The sequence below is a fragment of the Zosterops lateralis genome (genome assembly GCF_965231275.1).
Source record: "Zosterops lateralis genome assembly, chromosome: 24".
Taxonomy (NCBI): domain Eukaryota; kingdom Metazoa; phylum Chordata; class Aves; order Passeriformes; family Zosteropidae; genus Zosterops; species Zosterops lateralis.
Genome location: NC_139784.1, coordinates 4,661,844 through 4,683,633, shown reverse-complemented (window position 1 = coordinate 4,683,633; position 21,790 = coordinate 4,661,844). Strand labels below are relative to the sequence as shown.

General features: G+C 47.9%; 2 protein-coding genes across 3 annotated transcripts; both read left to right on the top strand.

Moving 5' to 3' along the window:
- The first annotated feature begins 260 nt into the window (after positions 1–260).
- On the top strand, positions 261–14,370 carry LOC310918566 (gasdermin-A-like). 2 transcript variants are annotated; one of them, XM_083877467.1, is made up of 10 exons: positions 261–370; positions 1,463–1,727; positions 1,889–2,084; positions 3,426–3,591; positions 3,664–3,757; positions 4,149–4,202; positions 11,993–12,147; positions 12,343–12,493; positions 13,212–13,285; positions 13,411–14,370. In XM_083877467.1, the coding sequence occupies exons 2-10, from the start codon at positions 1,508–1,510 to the stop codon at positions 13,645–13,647; spliced, it is 1,347 nt and encodes a 448-aa protein (XP_083733593.1). In that variant the 5' UTR covers positions 261–370; positions 1,463–1,507; the 3' UTR covers positions 13,648–14,370. The 2 variants fall into 2 exon arrangements, with proteins under 2 accessions (XP_083733593.1, XP_083733592.1); XM_083877466.1 differs by lacking the exons at positions 11,993–12,147; positions 12,343–12,493; positions 13,212–13,285; positions 13,411–14,370 and adding exons at positions 4,448–4,602; positions 4,798–4,948; positions 5,666–5,739; positions 5,865–6,116.
- A 758-nt stretch (positions 14,371–15,128) lies between these two features.
- Positions 15,129–21,039, top strand: LOC310918571 (gasdermin-A3-like). Its single transcript, XM_083877472.1, has 10 exons — positions 15,129–15,301; positions 16,388–16,652; positions 16,816–17,011; positions 18,343–18,508; positions 18,581–18,674; positions 19,078–19,125; positions 19,375–19,523; positions 19,719–19,869; positions 20,585–20,658; positions 20,800–21,039. Exons 2-10 carry the CDS (start codon positions 16,433–16,435, stop codon positions 21,034–21,036), a joined length of 1,335 nt encoding a protein of 444 aa, XP_083733598.1. The 5' UTR covers positions 15,129–15,301; positions 16,388–16,432; the 3' UTR covers positions 21,037–21,039.
- The last annotated feature ends 751 nt before the right edge of the window (positions 21,040–21,790 follow it).

Sequence of the window (21,790 nt, the reverse complement as noted above, 5' to 3'; positions counted from 1 at the left end):
GTTACGCAAGCAACGGCCGTTTTGAGGAAACAAAACTGGGGAGGAGGATAAAATTGCTCTAGCTGGGAATAACTCTGGGCAATAATAACTCTGGTGTGAGGAGCCAGGGATCTGACAGCACAGATCACATCTAACGCTGCCCTGCCCAGGTGTTGCTTCAGGGAGCCCCACATTAGCAAGGTAAGAGAATCAATTTACTCTTTGTTTCTGTTTGTGGAGGGGCAAAGTTCACAGTTCCTGTACTTAGTAAACGCTTCCACAACTTCAGCAGACAGCCAGAGGACTTCTCCCCGGACCAGCTGCTCTCCAGAGGCCACATCACCTCAACAACACCACGGTCTGCTCTGCACACCCACCACCCCACAAACAGGTAAGTGCATTACCCCAGAGCTTTGGGTAGGGGAGACAATTGGTGGGAGCTCTCTCTTTATGTGCTCTTGTTTAGTTTCTCTTTCCATCCTGGAGACTTCCAGGGGAAAGAGCCGAGAAGCGCTACCAACATTGAGCACACAAAGCTATGTGTCTTTGGAATGCTTCAAAATGAAAGAAAGTAGGCTTAGATACAGGGACACAGGGAAGAAATTCCTCTGTGTGAGGGTGGTCAGGCACTGGCACCTACTGGCCCACATCCCTGGCAGTGTCTAAAGCCAGGCTGGATGGGGCTTGGAGCAACCTGTGATAGTGGAAGGTCTCCCTGACCATGACAGGGAGAAGAATGGAATGAGCCCTAAGGTCTCTTCCCATCCAAACCACTCTGGATTGCTCAATTTCTCCTCTCCAGCTCCATCCTGTAAAACACCAGAAAAATGAAGCTGAAACTTTCTGATAAAAATAAACTGTCTCAGAAAACAAACAGGGATTTCTTTCTGCCCCTCAAACACCAGCTCTTCCCTGCAGACCAACAGGGGCTGCCCAAGGAGCTGGACTGGGCTGATTTATCTCTCTTTTGGTGAACATTTGTCCCCAAAATCACCATCCTCACAGTCTGCCAGCTCTGTTCTCTCTGCACAATCACTGGTGTTCACCTGCAAAGGCAGATGAGGCCAAACAACCCTCAGCTGCTGCTGCTTCCTCCCCAAACACTACCTTTAACAACCCTGTGAAACTTGTGTCCCTGGGTAGTAGCAATCATTCTTTTGAAAACTTCTTAATAATTGTCTTATAACATTTTTACAATGTCCTGCTTAAGCTGTTCCAGGAGAAGTTTAGACATCAGGAAAATACTCTTCACTGAAAGAGTGAACGGTCACTGAAATTCTTTCCCCAGAGAGGCAGCCGAGTAATCATACCTAGACACATTTAAAAAAAAGGACTGGATGTGGCACTCTGTGCATGAGGAGGAACTGTTTGGCCATAGATGTGACTAGATGATCTCAAAGGTCTTTTCCAAACTAGTCCATTCTGTGATTTTGTGCTAATATTTCAAGTTATTTGGCTTAACTTGAGTTCCATCTTTCCCAAGGCACGAATCCACTTGGCTTTGCTTCAAAACTTCGGCCACAGCAGAATGTTTAAAAAACTCATCAAAGACATTCTAAACGAAATGGATCCATGCAAAAACTTGGTTCCTGTTGAGAGCATCGCAGACAATGAGCACTTCAGGCCTCTCTGTCTACTGACGAAAAAAAGAAAATCAAAACGCATATTCCACCCAGATCCCTACTATAAGCAAACTGGGTTCACACTGGATGATGTCCTGCTACCTGGAAAAGATGGTCAACCCATAGGTAAAACCCAGATATACCAATATAAATTGTTTAAATATCATAGATAATCCTTTTGAACCGTTTGTGTCTAAACTGTACCAAATTCCAGCTTTCCTGTGTGATATACTTAGAGTGCTGAGTCTGTGCAGTCTTGCTTAACACAACACATGGAATTATTTCAGAGTTTATCCATCAAGATTTCAGCCCATTTACTCTCAAAAAAACCAGTGCTGACCAAGTCGATGGAGGTCTCAGAATTTCTGTTGAACCTGCAAATGTCGGGCTGCAAGGAGCTGCCTCCTTGTCCAATGAGTTTTCTATCAAGCCACGAAAGAAGAGCATATCACAGGAAGCACTGGAGGCAAAGAGGAGAGAAAGGTAAGGAATGACAAAGGGAGCACACATGCTCCATTCTTCCCCCTCCAACACAGACCAGGTCAACAAGGGGTTTTCAACTGCCAAAAATCAAGATTAAGACCATAGGGCACCAATTTTTTCAAATGAGGCGCGGTTAGACAGCAAATGGAGTGACAAGGTCCCCCTGACCCTCCCCTACTAGGGGCTCATCCCCCTGTCGTTTTCTGACACTGGCCAAATCCCAGGCACTAAGAAAGGCAGTTCACTCTGGCTTCCTTGCTACGGCTGGGCAGAGGAGAGAGAAAAAATTAAAAGAAGGGTCCTATAGTTGAGATAAGGACTATGAGAAAACACTCAAAGGGCAAAACAGGCTCAACTTACAGGTACAAAGTGAGATTATTACTAACAAAATCAGAGCAGGATAATGATGAATGAACTAAGACCTTAAAAAGGCCTTTTTGTCCCCCAGACCCTCCCTCCTTCCCAACAACACTGCCAGGGAAAGGCCATGGGGTTGGGTTTTGGCCACTTCATCACCCAAGGTTTTATTCTGCTGCTCAGGGACAGGAGTCCTTCCCCTGCCACACTGTGAGGCTCCCTTCCCATGGGAGACAGTTCTCCATGAACTTCTCCAGTGTGGTTCCACATCTCACCAGCAGCAGTCCTGCCAAAACTGCTGCAACAGGAGTCCTTCCCATGGGCAACAGTCCTCTCACAACTGCTGTGCTGTGGGTCACTCCTCCACAGGTGCAGTCCTCCAGGGACAGGCTGCTCCAGCCTGGCAGCAGGGCCCCCTCTCTCCACTGGCTCTCCCACTGCATCACAGCCTCCTCCAGGCATCCACCTGCTCCAGCATGGCCACCTCCCCATGGGCTCTGGGTGGATCTCTGCATCCCTGTGGAGCCCCATGGCCTGCAGGGGCACAGCTGCTTCACCATGCTCTCATCACAGCCTGCACAGGAATCTCAGCTCTGGCACCTGCAGCACCTCCTGCCCCTCCTTCTCCACTGACCTTGGTGTCTGCAGGGTGTTCCCCTCACATGTTCTCACCTCCTCCTCCTCTTCTATGGCCAGGAAAAATCTGTGTCCCAATCTGTTTAGATTTTCTCCTGAAGTATGTCATCACAGAGGTGATACCAACATCTCTAGTTGGCCCAGCCTTGGCCAGCAGCATGTCCATCTTCAGAGCCATCAGGGATTGGCTCTGCTGGACATGGTGGAAGCTTCTGGCAGCTTCTCACAGAAGCCACATCTCTGGACCCCTGCAAACAAACACCAGGCCATGGAAAATCAACACATCCTGCCAAGCTGTGGCAGCTGCTCCTGGTGCTCCAGACCCTTCCCATCCTTCTCCTCCTTTAGGAAAATCAACATGGATCATGACTTCATCCAACAACAACAGGAAAGAGGCATCGAACTATACCTGGTCACTGAAATCCTCGAAGCCTCAGAGGAGGCTGTGTACAAGGAATCCACGAAGGCAGACGGGGGCTGCTGGGCCATATTCTGTGCTGCATTCTTCACAAAGGTTTGGCTTCTCTCTCCTTCTTTCCCCAACACCTGCACCCACCTGTTCTAACAGGTTGTCTTCCTTGACCAGGGCACCAGAGAGAATATCAAAGTCATAGTAATACCCAAGGGCTGCACCCTGGCCTTCAGGATCATGCAGCTTTGCATTACAGATGGAGAGTGGCGTAAGTAGCTTGCAGAAATGACCACTTCCTTCATTCTTGTAAAAGGTGCAGAAAAGAACATGTTATGAAGAATCACCTGGCCCCAGATACACCCTAAACTTGTTTGCATGGTTAGGGAGGCAGTGTGAGGGACAGAAATCATCTACGAAATGTCAGATAACCCATGCAAGGTCCAAGATGCTCTTTGGGGAGGAGTCAGTAAAGAAGGAAGGAAGACTCACATCTATATTTCAAGAGCTGCAGAGCTCCTGTTGATAAATGGCCCAGAGAGAAGAGTTTTGTTGTTTCTTTTCCTTTCCTACTGAGAAGAGACGAGACAAGGAGGAAACTGGGTGAATGACCACCACTAGGAAGGCTGGTATAGAAAACTGTCCCTTTTCTTCTCTTTCAGATCTGGAATATTTCCCAGAAGATGCTGTGAAAAGGCAAGGATTTGTAGATCAGGGTAAGTAATGTATTTTACTGCTTCCATATCCACAACTTTTACTTGCTTTGGTTAAGAAGGAATCTACCAGCATAAAACAAATCAACAGCAGTTATTTGCATTCGGCCCTTCTCTGACACATCACAACTGCCCAAATTCATTATCGCTTCAAAAACACACAAAAAAGTGTTTCATACTCTGGGTTTAGAAATGCCTGTGAACTCCTAGAACTCAAGTGACACATTTGGACTCCTTCTGGTTTGCAGGTCCCTCACTAGGAATTTTAGGAGAAGTGGTGACAGAAGTTGAAAACCACTGTCAAACTTTCTCCAAGTTGTCTCCTGACCTGCTGCTCATCATCTTAAACACCATCAAAGCTGTCATGAGAGACAACAACCTCCTTCAAGAGCTCAGCCAGAAAGTAAGTGAAGCTTTTCTTCCTGCCACCTTTTAGAAATACAGACACATCCAGGACCACACCTCTTGCCCCACAACTCACCTGCCCTGGGCCACAACTGTCCATCCAAAATTCCCTCACTCAGCACATCTCTCTGCTCCGGACAAGCAGCAGCCTCTGACCTCAAATCCTGACATTGCTTTTCCTTATTCCTTGCAGATGGAAGAAGTTGCTGAGCAAAATGATGGTTATGAGCTGAAAACTCAGAGCCCAGACTTACAAGCCCTGTTCAGCTCCTTACAGCGTTCCCCAAGAGATCGTCTCCGTCAGCTGGCAGAGGGAATCACCTACGTCCTTGACGCTTTGCATGGTGAGCCTTTGGGTCTTTAAGAGGGAAATCAAGGCAGGGATGACTCCCAGTCCTGCCATTCCCTCCTGCTGCCTTCTCATACTACTCCTCCTTCTCCTCCTCAAGTGGAATCTACATCCCAGTCCCATGGAAGGGAGGGGAGAGGAGGGAAACCCCCTCTGCACCCATCCAGGGCCTCCTGCTCCCTCGAAGTGTGCTCACAGCTTCCTCCCAAGGCCCAGCCCACATCTCTGCTCTGCTGACCAGCCACAGCACCCAAGCAAAGGGCTGCAGCTCTGGCTGGGACAGTTAGCTTGGATATCAGGGAAAGGTTCTTAGCCCAGACGGTGCTCAGGCACTCAACACACTCCCCAGGGAATGGTCACAGCCCCAAGGCTCACAGAGCTCCAGGAGGGTTTGGACAATGCTCTCAGCACATGCTCAGATTGCTGAGATTGTCCTGTGCAGGGATGGGAGTTGGACATAATTATCCTTGTAGATCCCTTCCAACCCACTATTCCATGATTCTGTCAGTAACAGCCAGATCACTCTCACACTCAGCCTGCACAAATCATTTCCATTAAAACATCCAAAACACCTTTGACCAAAGGAGCATTTCCTACAATGAAATGATCACCCTTCCCATCCTCTTCACTCTTTCCCATCCTGCTCTCCATTCCCATCCCACCACTGACCTTGGTGAGAGGCTTTGGGTCCAAACCCAGTTTATTTCTGCAGAGTTAATGGACCATCAGCTGCTGCTGCTGCTGGAATCCTTGGAAAGGAAGATTGTGTCCCAACAGCAGAAGCTGGTGAGAACACGCATCACGCTTGGCTCCTTTCAGATTATTTTAATTCTAGCAACATCTCTATAGTGATCACAGAAGTTGACAACTGGTTAAAACCCTGATTTTGCATTTTTAATTGTTATTTAAAGGTTGAAAAACTATTGACACATGATCTGGAGTACGACATGGAGCATTTCAACGTGGATGCCAGGCTGCTCTCCTTCCCACACAAGGAGGAACAGATGTTAACCATTGCCCTGGTGGAGATGAGTGGAGTGCAGCTCCAGGAAGATGGATCAGCTCTCCCTAGGGATCAGCCCTTTGAGGCCGTGGCAGCCCTGTTTGTGGCCCTGTACGCCCTCAACCTCCTGAGTGCCTCCAAGTAGGAGGTGTCTGGCCCTGCCCAGGGAAGCCCCACACAAGGTCCTGGGAAATTCTTTCTGACAAGAGATTTTTCTCTCCCAATATCATCCTTGTTGATGCTCAACACTGCTTTGGCTGGCAAAAGTATATTTAAGGCTGGAAAATTCATTATGGATGCTAAAAGCTGGATATCAAAGTGGATTTGTCTCTCTGTCTTCCCAAGAATACTGAGGGACAACAGAAACATCCACCAGCTCAAATAATCACAGGCATGTCACAGGTGCCTCATGTAATCCTGCTTCCCTCAAAATGCTGCTGCTGCTGCTTCTGCAATTAGTAACTGGGAAAGGGATGGGCAAAGGGAATGGAAATGGGAAGGGAATGCAGGGGGAAAGGGGAGATGCAAGGGAAAAGGGAAAGGGCATTTGATGCAAAAATGCAGAGGAAAAGGGAGAAAATGAAAAGGAAACAAAAGCGAAAGAAAACATTAGCAGTGATTCACCCTGGTTCCCCTCTGGTTAAGCAATAATTTCCATTAACTGCTGGTTATTGGAAGTGGGGAGGATCCCAAAGGTTTCACTCACATTTCCCTGCTCCCATCTCCCCAGGATGCTCAAGAATCACAGGCTGCAATTCAAAGAAACACCACAAATACTCTCACTAAAATTTTATAAATAAATAGTAGCTTCTTGCTAAGAACAGGGGGTCCTCAAACCAAGTTTTTGAATTTTGTGCCTTTTCAGTCCCATAGCACATCTGACAACCTCAGGACTGAGGCTGTACCAGAAATAAGGGGCCTTGTTGTGGATACAGAGTCTCATGTAGAGAAATTTCTAAAATAAAGCGTGAATATTATGATTATTTCCTTGTACAGTATTCTAAGGGAGACTAATAAAAGTGAATTATTCAGGTTAAAACCTGCACTTGAGTCATGCAATCTTCATATGAATTGCTTTTGCTGTCAAACAAACATAGCAATGCATCCAGGAAACATGGAATGATTTGGGTTGGAAGACACTTGAAGGCTCCAGTGACATTTCCCACTCCCTGCCATGGACAGGGACACCTTCCACTAGCCCAGGTTGCTCCAAGTCACATCCAACCTGGCTTTGGACACTCCCAGGGATGGGGCAGTCACAGCTTCTCTGGGAAACCTGTTGACAAACCACCCTGCTTCACAGGGAAGAATTTCTTGCCAGTATTCCCGCGAGTCCATTTCTCCATCTGCCAAAGAACAGCACTGTTACATGGCCCTGTAAAGTTGAACCGTGCAATGATGGGATGGTTGGCTTGGAAGGGACCTTAACGCCAATCCAGTCCCACCTGCTGCCAGGGGCAGGGACATCCTCCTGTCCAATCTGCCCTGGGACACTTCCACCAATGGACTTACATCTCCTGCATCTGTAGAAGTTTGAGTTAACCACAGCCCCTGCAGCAGACGTCACTAGAGGACTCAAACGGAAGTGGGGCACAAACGTCAACTGACTTGCGGAAGTAGAACACTGGTGCTGGGGACCTAGAATTGCTGAAGTGATCTCAGAGCTGGAAACACTTCCTGACAAGCTGCTGAGAACAGCCAGGGATCCTCCAGCACAGATCGGGTCAAACACTGCCCTGCCCAGGAGTTGCTTCAGGGAGCACCGCCATAAGCAAGGTAAGAGAAATCAATTTACTCTTTGCTCTGGGTTTGGGAAAGTGCAAGCTTCCTGTGCAATTGACGCTTCCTGTACTTAGTAAACGCTTCCACAACTTCGGCAGACAGCCAGAGGACTTCTCCCCAGACCAGCTGCTCTCCAGAGGCCACATCACACTGGCAGCCCCAAGGTCTGCTCTGCACACCCACCACCCCACAAACCCGGAAGTGCATTACCCCAGAGCGTTGGGCAGGGGAGAGGATTGGCAGGAGCTCTCTCTTTATGTGCTCTTGTTTAGTTTTCCTCTCTTCTTGGAGACTTCCAGGGGAAAGAGCCCAGAAGCACTGCTAAAACTAAGGACACAAAGCTATTTGTCTTTGGAATGCTTCAAAATGAAAGAAAGTAGGCTTAGATACAGGGACACAGGGAAGAAATTCCTCTGTGTGAGGGTGGTCAGGCACTGGCACCAATGGGCCCATATCCCTGGCAGTGTCCAAGGCCAGTTTTGTGAGGCTTGGAGCAACCTGTGATAGTGGAAGGTCTCCCTGAGCATGACAGGGAGAGGAATAGTGTGAGACATCTGACTCAAATCATTCTAGATTGCTCAATTTCCCCTCTCTACCTCCATCCTGTAAAACACAAAACAGAAAAATGAAACTGAAACTTTCTGATTAAAACAAGCTCTCTCAGAAAACAAACAGGGATTTCTTTCTGCCCCTCAAACACCAGCTCTTCCCTGCAGACCAACAGGGGCTGCCCAAGGAGCTGGACTGGGCTGATTTCTCTCCATTTTGGTGGACATTTGTCCCCAAAATCACCATCCTCACACTCTGCCAGCTCTGTTCTCTCTGCACAATCACTGGTGTTCACCTGCAAAGGCAGACGAGGCCAAACAACTCACAGCTCCTGCTGCTTCCTCCCCAAACACTCCCTTTAACAACCCTGTGAAACTTGTGTCCCTGGGTAATATCAGTCATTCTTTTGAAAACATCTTAATATTTAAATTCAGACCTTGTTACAACGTCCTGCTTAAGCTGTTCCAGGAGCAGTTTAGCTTAGACATCAGGAAAAATATTCTTCACTGAAAGAGTGAATGGTCACTGTAGTCATCTGCCCAGAGAGGTGGTGGAGTAATCATCCCTGGACATGTTTTAAAAAAGACTGGATGTGGCACTCTGTGCCATGAGGAGGAAGTGTTTGGTCATAGGGTGGACTAGATGATCTCAAAGGTCTTTTCCAACCTAGTGAAGTCTGTGATTGTGTGCTAATATTTCAAGTAATTTGGCTTAATTTGAGTTCCATCTTTCCCAAGGCACAAATCCACTTGGCTTTGCTTCAAAACCACAGCCAGAGAAGAATGATTAAAAACATCATCAAATTCATTAAAAAAAAAATGGATCCAAGTGAGGAACTGATCCCTGTCGACAGCGCGATAGTCAATAAGCACTTCAGGCCCCTCTGTCTACTGGAAAAAAAAAGAAAACCAAAAACTGTATTTCGCTCAGCTCCTTACTACAAGCGAACAGGGTTCACACTGGATGATGTGCTGCTGCCTGGAAAAGATGGTAAACCCATAGGTAAAGCCCACATTTATCAATATGAATTTATCAAATACCATAGATGATGTTTTTGAACCATTTGTGGTTCAACTGTTCCATGTCCCAGCTTTCCTGTGTTTGATATACTTACAGTGCTGAGTCTTTGTAGTCCTGCTTAACATAACACATGGAATTATTTCAGAGTCCATCCATCAAGATTCGGGCCCATTTACGATCACAAAAACCAGTGTGGACCAAGCTGATGGAGGTATAAGCATTTCATTTGAACCTGCAAATGTAGACGTGCATGGTGGTGCCTCCTTGTCCAATGAGTTTTCTATCGAGCTACAGATGAAGAGTGTATCGCTGCAATCACTGGTGGCACTGAGAAGAGAAAGGTAAGGAATGACAAAGGGAGCTCAGATACTCATTCATCCCTCTCCAGCACACACCAGGTCAACAATAGGTTTTCAACAGCCATAAACCAAGACTAATGGCATGAATTTCCCCTAACCAGGCTAGGTTAGACAGCAAATGAAATTATAAATTCTCTCCTGATCCTCCTCTTCTACAGGCCCATCCCTCTGCTGTTGTTTGACACTGGCCAAATGCAAGGCACTGACAAAAGTCACTCACACACTCTCCCCTGATACAGCTGGGCAGAGGAGAGAAAAAATTCAACAAATGCTTCATGAGTTGAGATAAGTATCTTGAGAAAACACTCAAAGGGCAAAAGAGGCTCAACTTACAGGTACAAAGTGAGATTATTACCAACAAAATCAGAGCAGGATAATTACAAATGAACCAAGCCCTTAAAAACACCCTTTTCTCCCCCAGACCCTCCCTCCTTGCCAACAACACCGCCAGGGAAAGGACATAGGGTTGGGTTTTGGCCACTTCATCACCCAAGGTTTTCTTCTGCTGCTCAGGGACAGGAGTCCTTCCCCTGCCACCCTGTGAGGCTCCCTTCCCATGGGAGACAGTTCTCCATGAACTTCTCCAGCATGGCTCCACATCTCACCAGCAGCAGTCCTGCCAAAACTGCTGCAACAGGAGTCCTTCCCATGGGCAACAGTCCTCTCACAACTGCTGTGCTGTGGGTCACTCCTCCACAGGTGCAGTCCTCCAGGGACAGGCTGCTCCAGCCTGGCAGCAGGGCCCCCTCTCTCCACTGGCTCTCCCACTGCATCACAGCCTCCTCCAGGCATCCACCTGCTCCACCATGGCCACCTCCCCATGGGCTCTGGGTGGATCTCTGCATCCCTGTGGAGCCCCATGGCCTGCAGGGGCACAGCTGCTTCACCATGCTCTCATCACAGCCTGCACAGGAATCTCAGCTCTGGCACCTGCAGCACCTCCTGCCCCTCCTTCTCCACTGACCTTGGTGTCTGCAGGGTGTTTCCCTCACATGTTCTCACCTCCTCCTCCTCTTCTCTGGCCAGGAAAAATCTGTGTCCCAATCTGTTTTGATTTTCTCTTGAAGTATGTCATCACAGAGGTGATACCAACATCTCTAATTGGCCCAGCCTTGGCCAGCAGCATGTCCATCTTCAGAGCCATCAGGGATTGGCTCTGCTGGACATGGTGGAAGCTTCTGGCAGCTTCTCACAGAAGCCACCTCTGTGGACCCCTGCTACCAAAAACCAGGCCATGAAACACATCCTCCCAGCTGTGTCAAGGGCTCCTGGTGCTCCAGATCCTTCTCCTCCTTCTCCTCCTTTAGGAAAATCAACATGGATCATGACTTCATCCAACAACAACAGAAAAGAGGCATTGAACTATACCTGGTCACTGAAACCCTCGAAGCCTTGGAGGAGGCTGTGTACAAGGAATCCACCAAGGCAGGCGGGGGCTTCAAGGCCAAGATTTATGCCACATTCTCTGCACAGGTTTGGATTCTCTCTCCTTTCTTCCCCAACACATGCACCCACCTGTTCTAACAGGTTGTTTTCCTTGACCAGGGCACCAGGAAGAACTCCCACAGCATAGTCATAGAGAAGGGCTGCACCCTGGCCTACAGCATCAAGCCGCTTTGCATTACAGATGGAGAGTGGTGTAAGTAACTTGCAGAAATGACCACTTCCTTCATTCTTGTAAAAGGTGCAGAAAAGAACATGTTACAAAGAATCACCAGGCCCCAGATACACTCTAAACTTGTTTTCATGATTAGGGAGGCAGTGTGAGGGACAGAAATCATCTAGGAATGGTCAGATAACCCATGCAAGGTCCAAGATGCTCTTTGGGGAGGAGTCAGTAAAGAAGGAAGGAAGCCTCACATCTACATTTCAGGAGCTGCAGAGCTCCGGTTGATAAATGGCCCAGAGAGAAAAGTTTTGTTGTTTCTTTTCCTTTCCTACTGAGAAGAGACGAGACAAGGAGGAAACTGGGTGAGTGACCACCACTAAGAAGGCTGGTATAGAAAACTGTCCCTTTTTTTCTCTTTCAGATCTGGATTATTTCCTTCTAGGGGTGAGAAGTCAAGGTTTGGTAGAGCAGGGTAAGTAATGTATTTTACTGCTTCCACATACAAAACTTTTACTTGCTTTGGTTAAGAAGGAATCTCCCAGCATAAAACAAATACACAGGAGTGATTTGCATTTGTCTCTTCCCTGAGACATCACAGCTGCCCAAATTCCTCATAGCTTCAGAAACACTCCAACGAGTGTTTCATACTCTGGCTTTAGAAATGCCTGTGAAGTCCTAGAACTCAAGTGACACATTTGTACTCCTTCTGGTTTGCAGGTGCCTCACTAGGAAAATTAGGAGCAGTGGAGAAAGAAGTTAAACACGCCTGCCGAATTTTCCCCGAGTTGTCTCCTGACCTGCTGCTCATCATCTTAAACACCATCAAAGCTGTCATGAGAGACAACAACCTCCTTCAAGAGCTCAGCCAGAAAGTAAGTGAAGCTTTTCTTACTGCCACCTTTTAGAAATACAGACACATCCAGGACCACACCTCTTGCCCCACAACTCACCTGCCCTGGGCCACAACTGTCCATCCAAAATTCCCTCACTCAGCACATCTCTCTGCGCTGGACAAGCAGCAGCCTCTGACCTCAAATCCTGACATTGCTTTTCCTTGCTCCTTGCAGATGGAAGAAGTTGCTGAGCAGAATGATGGTTATGAGCTGAAAACTCAGAGCCCAGACTTACAAGCCCTGTTCAGCTCCTTACAGCATTCTCCAAGAGATCGTCTCCTTCAGCTGGCAGAGGGAATCACCTACGTCCTTGACGCTTTGCATGGTGAGCCTTTGGGTCTTTAAGAGGGAAATCAAGGCAGGGATGACTCCCAGCCCTGCCATTCCCTCCTGCCGCCTTCTCATACTCCTCCTCCTCCTCCTCCTCAAGTGGAATCTACATCCCAGTCCCATGGAAGGGAGGGGAGAGGAGGGAAACCCCCTCTGCACCCATCCAGGGCCTCCTGCTCCCTCGAAGTGTGCTCACAGCTTCCTCCCAAGGCCCAGCCCACATCTCTGCTCTGCTGACCAGCCACAGCACCCAAGCAAAGGGCTGCAGCTCTGGCTGGGACAGTTAGCTTGGATATCAGGGAAAGGTTCTTAGCCCAGACGGTGCTCAGGCACTCAACACACTCCCCAGGGAATGGTCACAGCCCCAAGGCTCACAGAGCTCCAGGAGGGATTGGACAATGCTCTCAGCACATGCTCAGATTGCTGAGATTGTCCTGTGCAGGGATGGGAGTTGGACATCAATTATCCTTGTAGATCCCTTCCAACCCACTATTCCATGATTCTGTCAGTAACAGCCAGATCACTCTCACACTCAGCCTGCACAAATCATTTCCATTAAAACATCCACAAGACCCTTGCCCAAAGGAGCATTTCCTACAATGAAATGATCACCCTTCCCATCCTCTTCACTCTTTCCCATCCTGCTCTCCATTCCCATCCTACCACTGACCTTGGTGAGAGGCTTTGGATCCAAACCCAGTTTCTTTCTGCAGAGTTAATGGATAAACAGCTGCTGCTGCTGCTGGAATCCTTGGAAAGGAAGATTGTGTCCCAACAGCTAAAGCTGGTGAGAACACACCTCACACTTGGCGCCTTTCAGATTATTTTAATTCTAGCAACATCTCCATATTGACGTCACAAATTCTCTAATGGTTAAAACCCTGATTTTGTTTTTTTCATTGTCATTTAAAGGTTGAAAACCTACTGAAACATGACCTGGAGTACGACATGGAGCATTTCAACGTGGATGCCAGGCTGCTCTCCTTCCCACACAAGGAGGAACAGATGTTAACCATTGCCCTGGTGGAGCTGAGTGGAGTGCAGCTCCAGGAAGATGGATCAGCTCTCCCTAGGGATCAGCCCTTTGAGGCCGTGGCAGCCCTGTTTGTGGCCCTGTACGCCCTCAACCTCCTGAGTGCCTCCAAGTAGGAGGTGTCTGGCCCTGCCCAGGGAAGCCCCACACAAGGTCCTGGGAAATCTCTGCTGACAAGAGAGTTTTCTCTCCCAATATCATCCTTGTTGATGCTCAACGCTGCTTTGGCTGGCAAAAGCATATTTAAGGCTGGAAAATTAAATATGGATGCTAATGGCTGGATATCAAAGTGGATTTCTCTGTCTGTCTCCCCAAGAATACTGAGGGGCAACAGGAAATATCCACCAGCTCAAAAAATCACAGGCCTGCCACCTGTCGCTCATGTAATCCTGCTTCCCTCAAAATGCTGCTGCTGCTGCTTCTGCAATCAGTAACTGGGAAAGGGATGGGCAAAGGGAATGGAAAGGGAAAGGAATGCAGGGGGAAAGGGGAGATGCAAGGGGAAAAGGGAAAGGACATACAAAGGCAAAAATGAAATGCAGAGTAAAAGGGAGGAAATGAAAAGAAAACAAAAGCCAAAGGAAAACATCAGCAGTGATTCACCCTGGTCCTCCTCTGGTTCAGCAATAAGTTCCCTTAACTGGTAGTTGTGGGAAGTGGGGAGGATCCCAGAGGTTTCACTGACACCTCTCTGGTGCCATCTCGCCAGGATGCTCAAGAGGCATGGGTAGCACTTCAAAGAAACACTACAAACACTATCATTATCACTTTATAAATAAAGAGTAGCTTCTTGCTAAGCAACTGGGTTTTCTCAAACTCAGTTTTTGAATTTTGTGTCTTTTTCATTCCCATGGCACATCTGACAACTTCAGGACTGAGGCTGTACCAGAAATAAGGGCCCTTGTTCTTGATACAGGAGTCTCATGTAGAGTAATTTCTAAAATAATGTGTGAAATTTTTGATTACTCCTTTGTACAGTATTCTAAGGGAGACTAATAGAAGCAAAGTATTCAGGTAAACACTTCCATTTGCCTCCTGGAATCCTCACATAGATGGCTTTTGCTATGATAAAAGGATGGCAATGTATCCAGGAAACATGGAATGGCTCAGGTTGGAAGGCACCTGAAGGCTCCAGGGACATTTCCCACTCCCTGCCATGGGCAGGGACACCTTCCACTATCCCAGGTGGCTCCAAGTCACATCCAACCTGGCTTTGGACACTCCCAGGGATGGGGCAGCCACACCTTTTCTGGGAAACCTGTTCTGGGGCAAACCACCCTGCTTCACAGGGAAGAATTTCTTGCCATTATCCCCTCCTGAGTACATCTGTCAAAGAACAGCACTGTTACATGGCCCTGTAAAGCTGAACCATGTAATGATGGGATGTTTTGGCTGGAAGGGACCTTAAAACCAATCCAGCCCCACCTCCTGCCAGGGGCAGGGACATCCTCCTGTCCAATCTGCCCTGGGACACTTCCACCAATGGACTTACATCTCCTGCCTCTGTAGAAGTTTTGAGTTCCCCACAGCCCCTGCAACAGACTCCACTCGATGATGTAAAGGGAAGTGTTACGCAAACAACGGTCGATTGGTGGAAGTGGAACACTGGTGCTGAGGATGTAAAATTGCTGAAGTGATCTCACAGCTGGGGACACTTCCTGACAAGCTGCTGGGAACAGCCAGCGATCCTCCAGCACGGATCGGGTCAAACACTGCCCTGCCCAGGAGTTGCTTCAGGGAGCACCCCCCTCTTCTCGTCCCGTTAGCAAGGTAAGAGAAATCAATTTACTCTTTGCTCTGGGTTTGGGAAAGTGCAAGCTTCCTGCATGACTCACAGATCCTGTACTTAGCAAACACTTCGCAGACAGCCAGAGGATTTTTCTCCAGCCCAGCTGCTCTCCACATCACATCGGCAGCCCCGCGGTCTGCTCTGCACTCCCCCCAGCCCACAAACACGGAAGTGCATTACCCCAGAGCGCTGGGCAGGGGAGAGGATTGGCGGGAGCTCGCTAAATGCTCTTGTTTAGTTGCGGTTTCCTTCTTGGAGACTTCCAAGGCAAAGAGCTGTGATAGTGGAAGGTGTCCCTGACCATGACAGGGAGAGGAATGGGATGTGCCCTAAGGTTCCTTCCCACCCAAATCATTCAAATTTCCGCTCTCTACCTCCATCCCGTAAAACACCAGAAAAATGAAACTGAAACTTTCTGATGAAAACAAGCTGTCTCAGAAAACAAAGAGGGATTTCTTTCTGCACCTCAAACACCAGCTCTTCCCTGCAGAAAAACAGGGGCTGCCCAAGGAGCTGGACTGGGCTGATTTCTCTCTCTTTTGGTGGACATTTGTCCCCAAAATCACCATCCTCACACTCTGCCAGCTCTGTTCTCTCTTCACAATCACTGGTGTTCACCTGCAAAGGCAGATGAGGCCAAATAACCCACAGCTCCTGCTGCTTCCTCCCCAAACACTCCCTTTAATAACCCTGTGAAACTTGTGTCCCTGGGTAATATCAGTCATTCTTTTGAAAGCTTCTTAATAATTACATTAAAACTTTGTTACAATGTCCTGCTTAAGCTGTTCCAGGGGAAGTTTAGCTTAGACATCAGGAAAATATTCTTCACTGAAAGAGTGAATGGTCACTGTAGTCATCTGCCCAGAGAGGTGGTGGAGTAATCATCCCTGGACATGTTTTAAAAAAGACTGGATGTGGCACTCTGTGCCATGAGGAGGAAGTGTTTGGTCATAGGGTGGACTAGATGATCTCAAAGGTCTTTTCCAACCTACTTCATTCTATGACTCTGCAAGACTGTGCTAATATTTCAAGTAATTTGGCTTAATTTGTGTTGCCTCTTTCCCAAGGCACAAATCCCCTTGGCTTTGCTTCAAAACCTCAGTCACAGCAGAATGTTTAGTAAACTCACCAAATTCATCGTAAATGAAATGGATCCAAGTGAGGAACTGGTCCCTGTCGAGAGCATCGCACACAATGAGCACTTCAGGCCTCTCTGTCTACTGAGAAAAAAAAGAAAATCAAAACGCATATTCCACCCAGCTCCCTACTACCACCATACACGGTTCACACTGGATGATGTGCTGCTACCTGGAAAAGATGGTAAACCCATAGGTAAAGCCCAAATTTATCAATATGAATTGATCAAATAGCATAGATAATGTTTTTGAACCATTTGTGGCTGAACTCTACGAAGTTGCAGCTTTCCGGTGTGAGATATACTTACAGTGCTGATTCTGTGTAGTCCTGCTTAACATAATACATGGAATTATTTCAGAGTACATCTATCAAGATTCCAGCCCATTTACTCTCACACAAGCCAGCGCAGACCAAACTGATGGAGATCTCAGCGTTCCATTTGAACATGCAAATGTAGACGTGCATGGTGGTGCCTCCTTGTCCAATGAGTTCTCTATCACGGTACAGAAGAAGAGCATATCACTGCAATCACTGGAGGAACTAAGAAGAGAAAGGTAAGGAATGACAAAGGGAGCTCACAACATGCTCCAGTCATCCCACTCCAGAACACACCTGGTCAAACATAGGTTTTCAACAGCCTAAAACCAAGTTTAAGACTTTAGGGTATCAATTTCCCCTAACTAGGCCAGGTTAAGACAGTGAATGGAGTGACAAGGTCGTCACTGATCCTCTTCTACAGCCTTATCCCCCTGCTGTTGTTTGACGCTGGCCAAATACCAGGCACTGACAGAAATCACTCAGTCTCTCTCCCCTGCTACAGCTGGGCAGAAATGAGAGAAAACTCAACAAATGCTTCATGAGTTAAGGAGCTTGAGAAAACACTCAAAGGGCAAAACAGGCTCAACTTACAGGTACAAAATGAGTTTATTATGAACAAAATCAGAGCAGGATAATTACAAATGAACTAAGCTCTTAAAAACACCTTTTTCTCCCCCAGCCCCTCCCTCCTTGCCAACAACACTGCCAGGGAAAGGCCATAGGGTTATGTATTGGCCACTTCATCACCCAAGGTTTTCTTCTCCTGCTCAGGAACAGGAGTCCTTCCCCTGCCACCCTGTGAGGCTCCCTTCCCATGGGAGACAGTTCTCCATGAACTTCTCCAGCGTGGCTCCACATCTCACCAGCAGCAGTCCTGCCAAAACTGCTGCAACAGGAGTCCTTCCCATGGGCAACAGTCCTCTCACAACTGCTGTGCTGTGGGTCACTCCTCCACAGGTGCAGTCCTCCAGGGACAGGCTGCTCCAGCCTGGCAGCAGGGCCCCCTCTCTCCACTGGCTCTCCCACTGCATCACAGCCTCCTCCAGGCATCCACCTGCTCCAGCATGGCCACTTCCCCATGAGCTCTGGGTGGATCTCTGCATCCCTGTGGAGCCCCATGGCCTGCAGGGGCACAGCTGCTTCACCATGCTCTCATCACAGCCTGCACAGGAATCTCAGCTCTGGCACCTGCAGCACCTCCTGCCCCTCCTTCTCCACTGACCTTGGTGTCTGCAGGGTGTTTCCCTCACATGTTCTCACCTCCTCCTCCTCTCTGGCTAGGAAAAATCTGTGTCCCAATCTGTTTTGATTTTCTCTTGAAGTATGTCATCACAGAGGTGAAACCAACATCTCTAATTGGCCCAGCCTTGGCCAGCAGCATGTCCATCTTCAGAGCCATCAGGGATTGGCTCTGCTGGACATGGTGGAAGCTTCTGGCAGCTTCTCACAGAAGCCACCTCTGTGGACCTCTGCTGCCAAAAACCAGGCCATGAAACCAACACATCCTGCCAAGCTGCCTCAGCTGCTCCTGGTGCTCCAGACCCTTCCCATCCTTCTCCTCTTTTAGGAAAATCAACATGGATCATTCCTTCATCCAACAACTAGAGAGAACAGACAGCGAGTTGTACGTGGTCACTGAAATCCTCGAAGCCTCAGAGAAGGCTGAGTACAAGGAATCCACCAAGGCAAATGGAGGCTTCTTGGCCAAATTCTGGGCTGCATTCTTCACAAAGGTTTGGCTTCTCTTTCCTTTTTGCCCCAACATCTGCACCCAGGTGGTCTAAGAGGTTGTTTTCCTTGACCAGGGCACCAGAGAGAACAACCAAGGCATAATCATACCTAAGGGCTGCACCCTGGCCTTCAGGACTACTGAACTAAATATTAGAGATGGAGCATGGGGTAAGTAACTTGCACGAATGACCAGTTTCTCCCTTCCAGAAAAGATGCCAAAAAGGAAGAATATTTTATGACAAATCACCTATCCCCAGATATACGCTAAACGTGCTTGTAAGGAGGGGGAGGCAGTGTGAGGGAAAGATCACCTGGGGGAGGCCAGACAGCCCTTCAAGGTCAAAGAGCTACACAAGAAAGATGCTGTTTGGGGAGGGATCTGTAAGAAATGGAAAGAAAGAAGTCTCAGATTTACGTTTTAGGAGCTGCAAAGCTCCTGCTGATAAATGGCACAGAGAGCAGAGTTTATGTTTGTTTATTTTTCTTTCAGAAGAAAAGAATACAGGGTGGGTGAGAAGCAGTGAGAAGGCTGATATAAAATACAGTAAATGACCATTTTTTTCTCTTTCAGATCTGGGTCATATCCCAGTGGAAGTAATGGTAATCCGAAATTTACAAGGTGAGCATAAGCAATGTATTTCAGAGCTTTCACTTGCACAACTTTCACCTGCTTTGGGTAAGATGGACTCTCCCAGCATAAAAAAATTCACCAGGAGTGATTTGCATTTGCCTCTTCCCTGGGACACCACCTGTCAAAATTCCTTATTACTTCAAAAACTTTCCTACGAGTGTTTCAAACTCTGGGTTCAGAAATACCTGTAAACTCACAGAAGTCCAGTGACAGATTCGGTTTCATTCTGGTTTGCAGCTCTCCCAGGAAAACAGATAGTGGAGAAAGAAGTTAAATACTCCTGCCGGATTTTCTCCAAGTTGTCTTCTGACATGCTGGTCATCCTCTTAAACACCATCAAAGCTGTCATGAGAGACAACAACCTCCTTCAAGAGCTCAGCCAGAAAGTAAGTGAAGCTCTTCTTACTGCCACCTTTTAGAAATACAGACACGTCCAGGACCACACCTCTTGCCCCACAACTCACCTGCCCTGGGCCACAACTGTCCATCCAAAATTCCCTCACTCAGCACATCTCTCTGCTCCGGACAAGCAGCAGCCTCTGACCTCAAATCCTGACATTGCTTTTCCTTGTTCCTTGCAGATGGAAGAAGTTACTGAGCAAAATGATGGTTATGAGCTGAAAACTCAGAGCCCAGACTTACAAGCCCTGTTCAGCTCCTTACAGCATTCTCCAAGAGATCGTCTCCTTCAGCTGGCAGAGGGAATCACCTACGTCCTTGACGCTTTGCATGGTGAGCCTTTGGGTCTTTAAGAGGGAAATCAAGGCAGGGATGACTCCCAGTCCTGCCATTCCCTCCTGCCGCCTTCTCATACTCCTCCTCCTCCTCCTCAAGTGGAATCTACATCCCAGTCCCATGGAAGGGAGGGGAGAGGAGGGAAACCCCCTCTGCACCCATCCAGGGCCTCCTGCTCCCTCGAAGTGTGCTCACAGCTTCCTCCCAAGGCCCAGCCCACATCTCTGCTCTGCTGACCAGCCACAGCACCCAAGCAAAGGGCTGCAGCTCTGGCTGGGACAGTTACGTTGGATATCAGGGAAAGGTTCTTAGCCCAGACGGTGCTCAGGCACTCAACACACTCCCCAGGGAATGGTCACAGCCCCAGGGCTCACAGAGCTCCAAGAGGGTTTGGACAATGCTCTCAGCACATGCTCAGATTGCTGAGATTGTCCTGTGCAGGGATGGGAGTTGGACATCAATTATCCTTGTAGATCCCTTCCAACCCACTATTCCATGATTCTGTCAGTAACAGCCAGATCACTCTCACACTCAGCCTGCACAAATCATTTCCATTAAAACATCCAAAACACCTTTGACCAAAGGAGCATTTCCTACAATGAAATGATCACCCTTCCCATCCTCTTCACTCTTTCCCATCCTGCTCTCCATTCCCATCCCACCACTGACCTTGGTGAGAGGCTTTGGATCCAAACCCAGTTTCTTTCTGCAGAGTTAATGGATGAACAGCTGCTGCTGCTGCTGGAATCCTTGGAAAGGAAGATTGTGTCCCAACAGCTAAAGCTGGTGAGAACACACCTCACACTTGGCTCCTTTCAATGGGGCGCAGATTATTTTTATTATATCAATATCTCCATAATGATGTCACAACTTCTCTACTGGTTAAAACCTTGAGATATATATATATATTTTAATTGTCGTTTTAAGGTTGAAAACCTACTGATACCTGAGCTGGAGCAAGATATGCAGCCTTTTCACGTGGATGCCAGGCTGCTCTCCTTCCCACACAAGGAGGAACAGAGGTTAACCATTGCCTTGGTGCAGCTGAGTGGAGTGCAGCTCCAGGAAGATGGATCAGCTCTCCCTAGGGATCAGCCCTTTGAGGCCGTGGCAGCCCTGTTTGTGGCCCTGTACACCCTCAACCTCCTGAGTGCCTCCAAGTAGGAGGCACCTGGCCCTGCCCAGGGAAGCCCCACACAAGGTCCTGGGAAATCTCTGCTGACAAGAGAGTTTTCTCTCCCAATATCATCCTTGTTGATGCTCAACACTGCTTTGGCTGGCAAAAGTATATTTAAGGCTGGAAAATTCATTATGGATAGTAAAAGGCTGAATATAAAAGTGGATTTCTCTGTCAATCTCCCCAAGAATACTGAGGGACAACAGGAAACATCCACAAGCTCAAATAATCACAGGCATGTCACAGGTGCCTCATGTAATCCTGCTTCCCTCAAAATGCTGCTGCTGCTGCTTCTGCAATCAGTAACTGGGAAAGGGATGGGCAAAGGGAATGGAAAGGGAATGCAGAGGGAAAGGGGAGATGCAAGGGGAAAAAGCATACAAAGGCAAAAATGAAATGCAGAGGAAAAGGGAGGAAATGAAAAGGAAATAAAAACCAAAGGAAAACATCAGCAGTGATTCACCCTGGTCCACCTCTGGTTCAGCAGTAAGTTCCCTTAACTGCTGATTGTAGGAAGTGGGGAGGATCCCAAAGGTTTTACTGACTCTTTCCTCGTCCCATCTCCCCAGGATGCTCAAGAGACATGGGCAACACTTCAAAGAAACACTACAAAAACTCTCCTTATCACTTTACAAATAATGAGTAGCTTCTTGCTAACCAACTGGGTTTTCTCAAACTCAGTTTTTGAATTTTGTGTCTTTTTCATTCCCATGGCACATCTGACAACCTCAGGACTGAAGC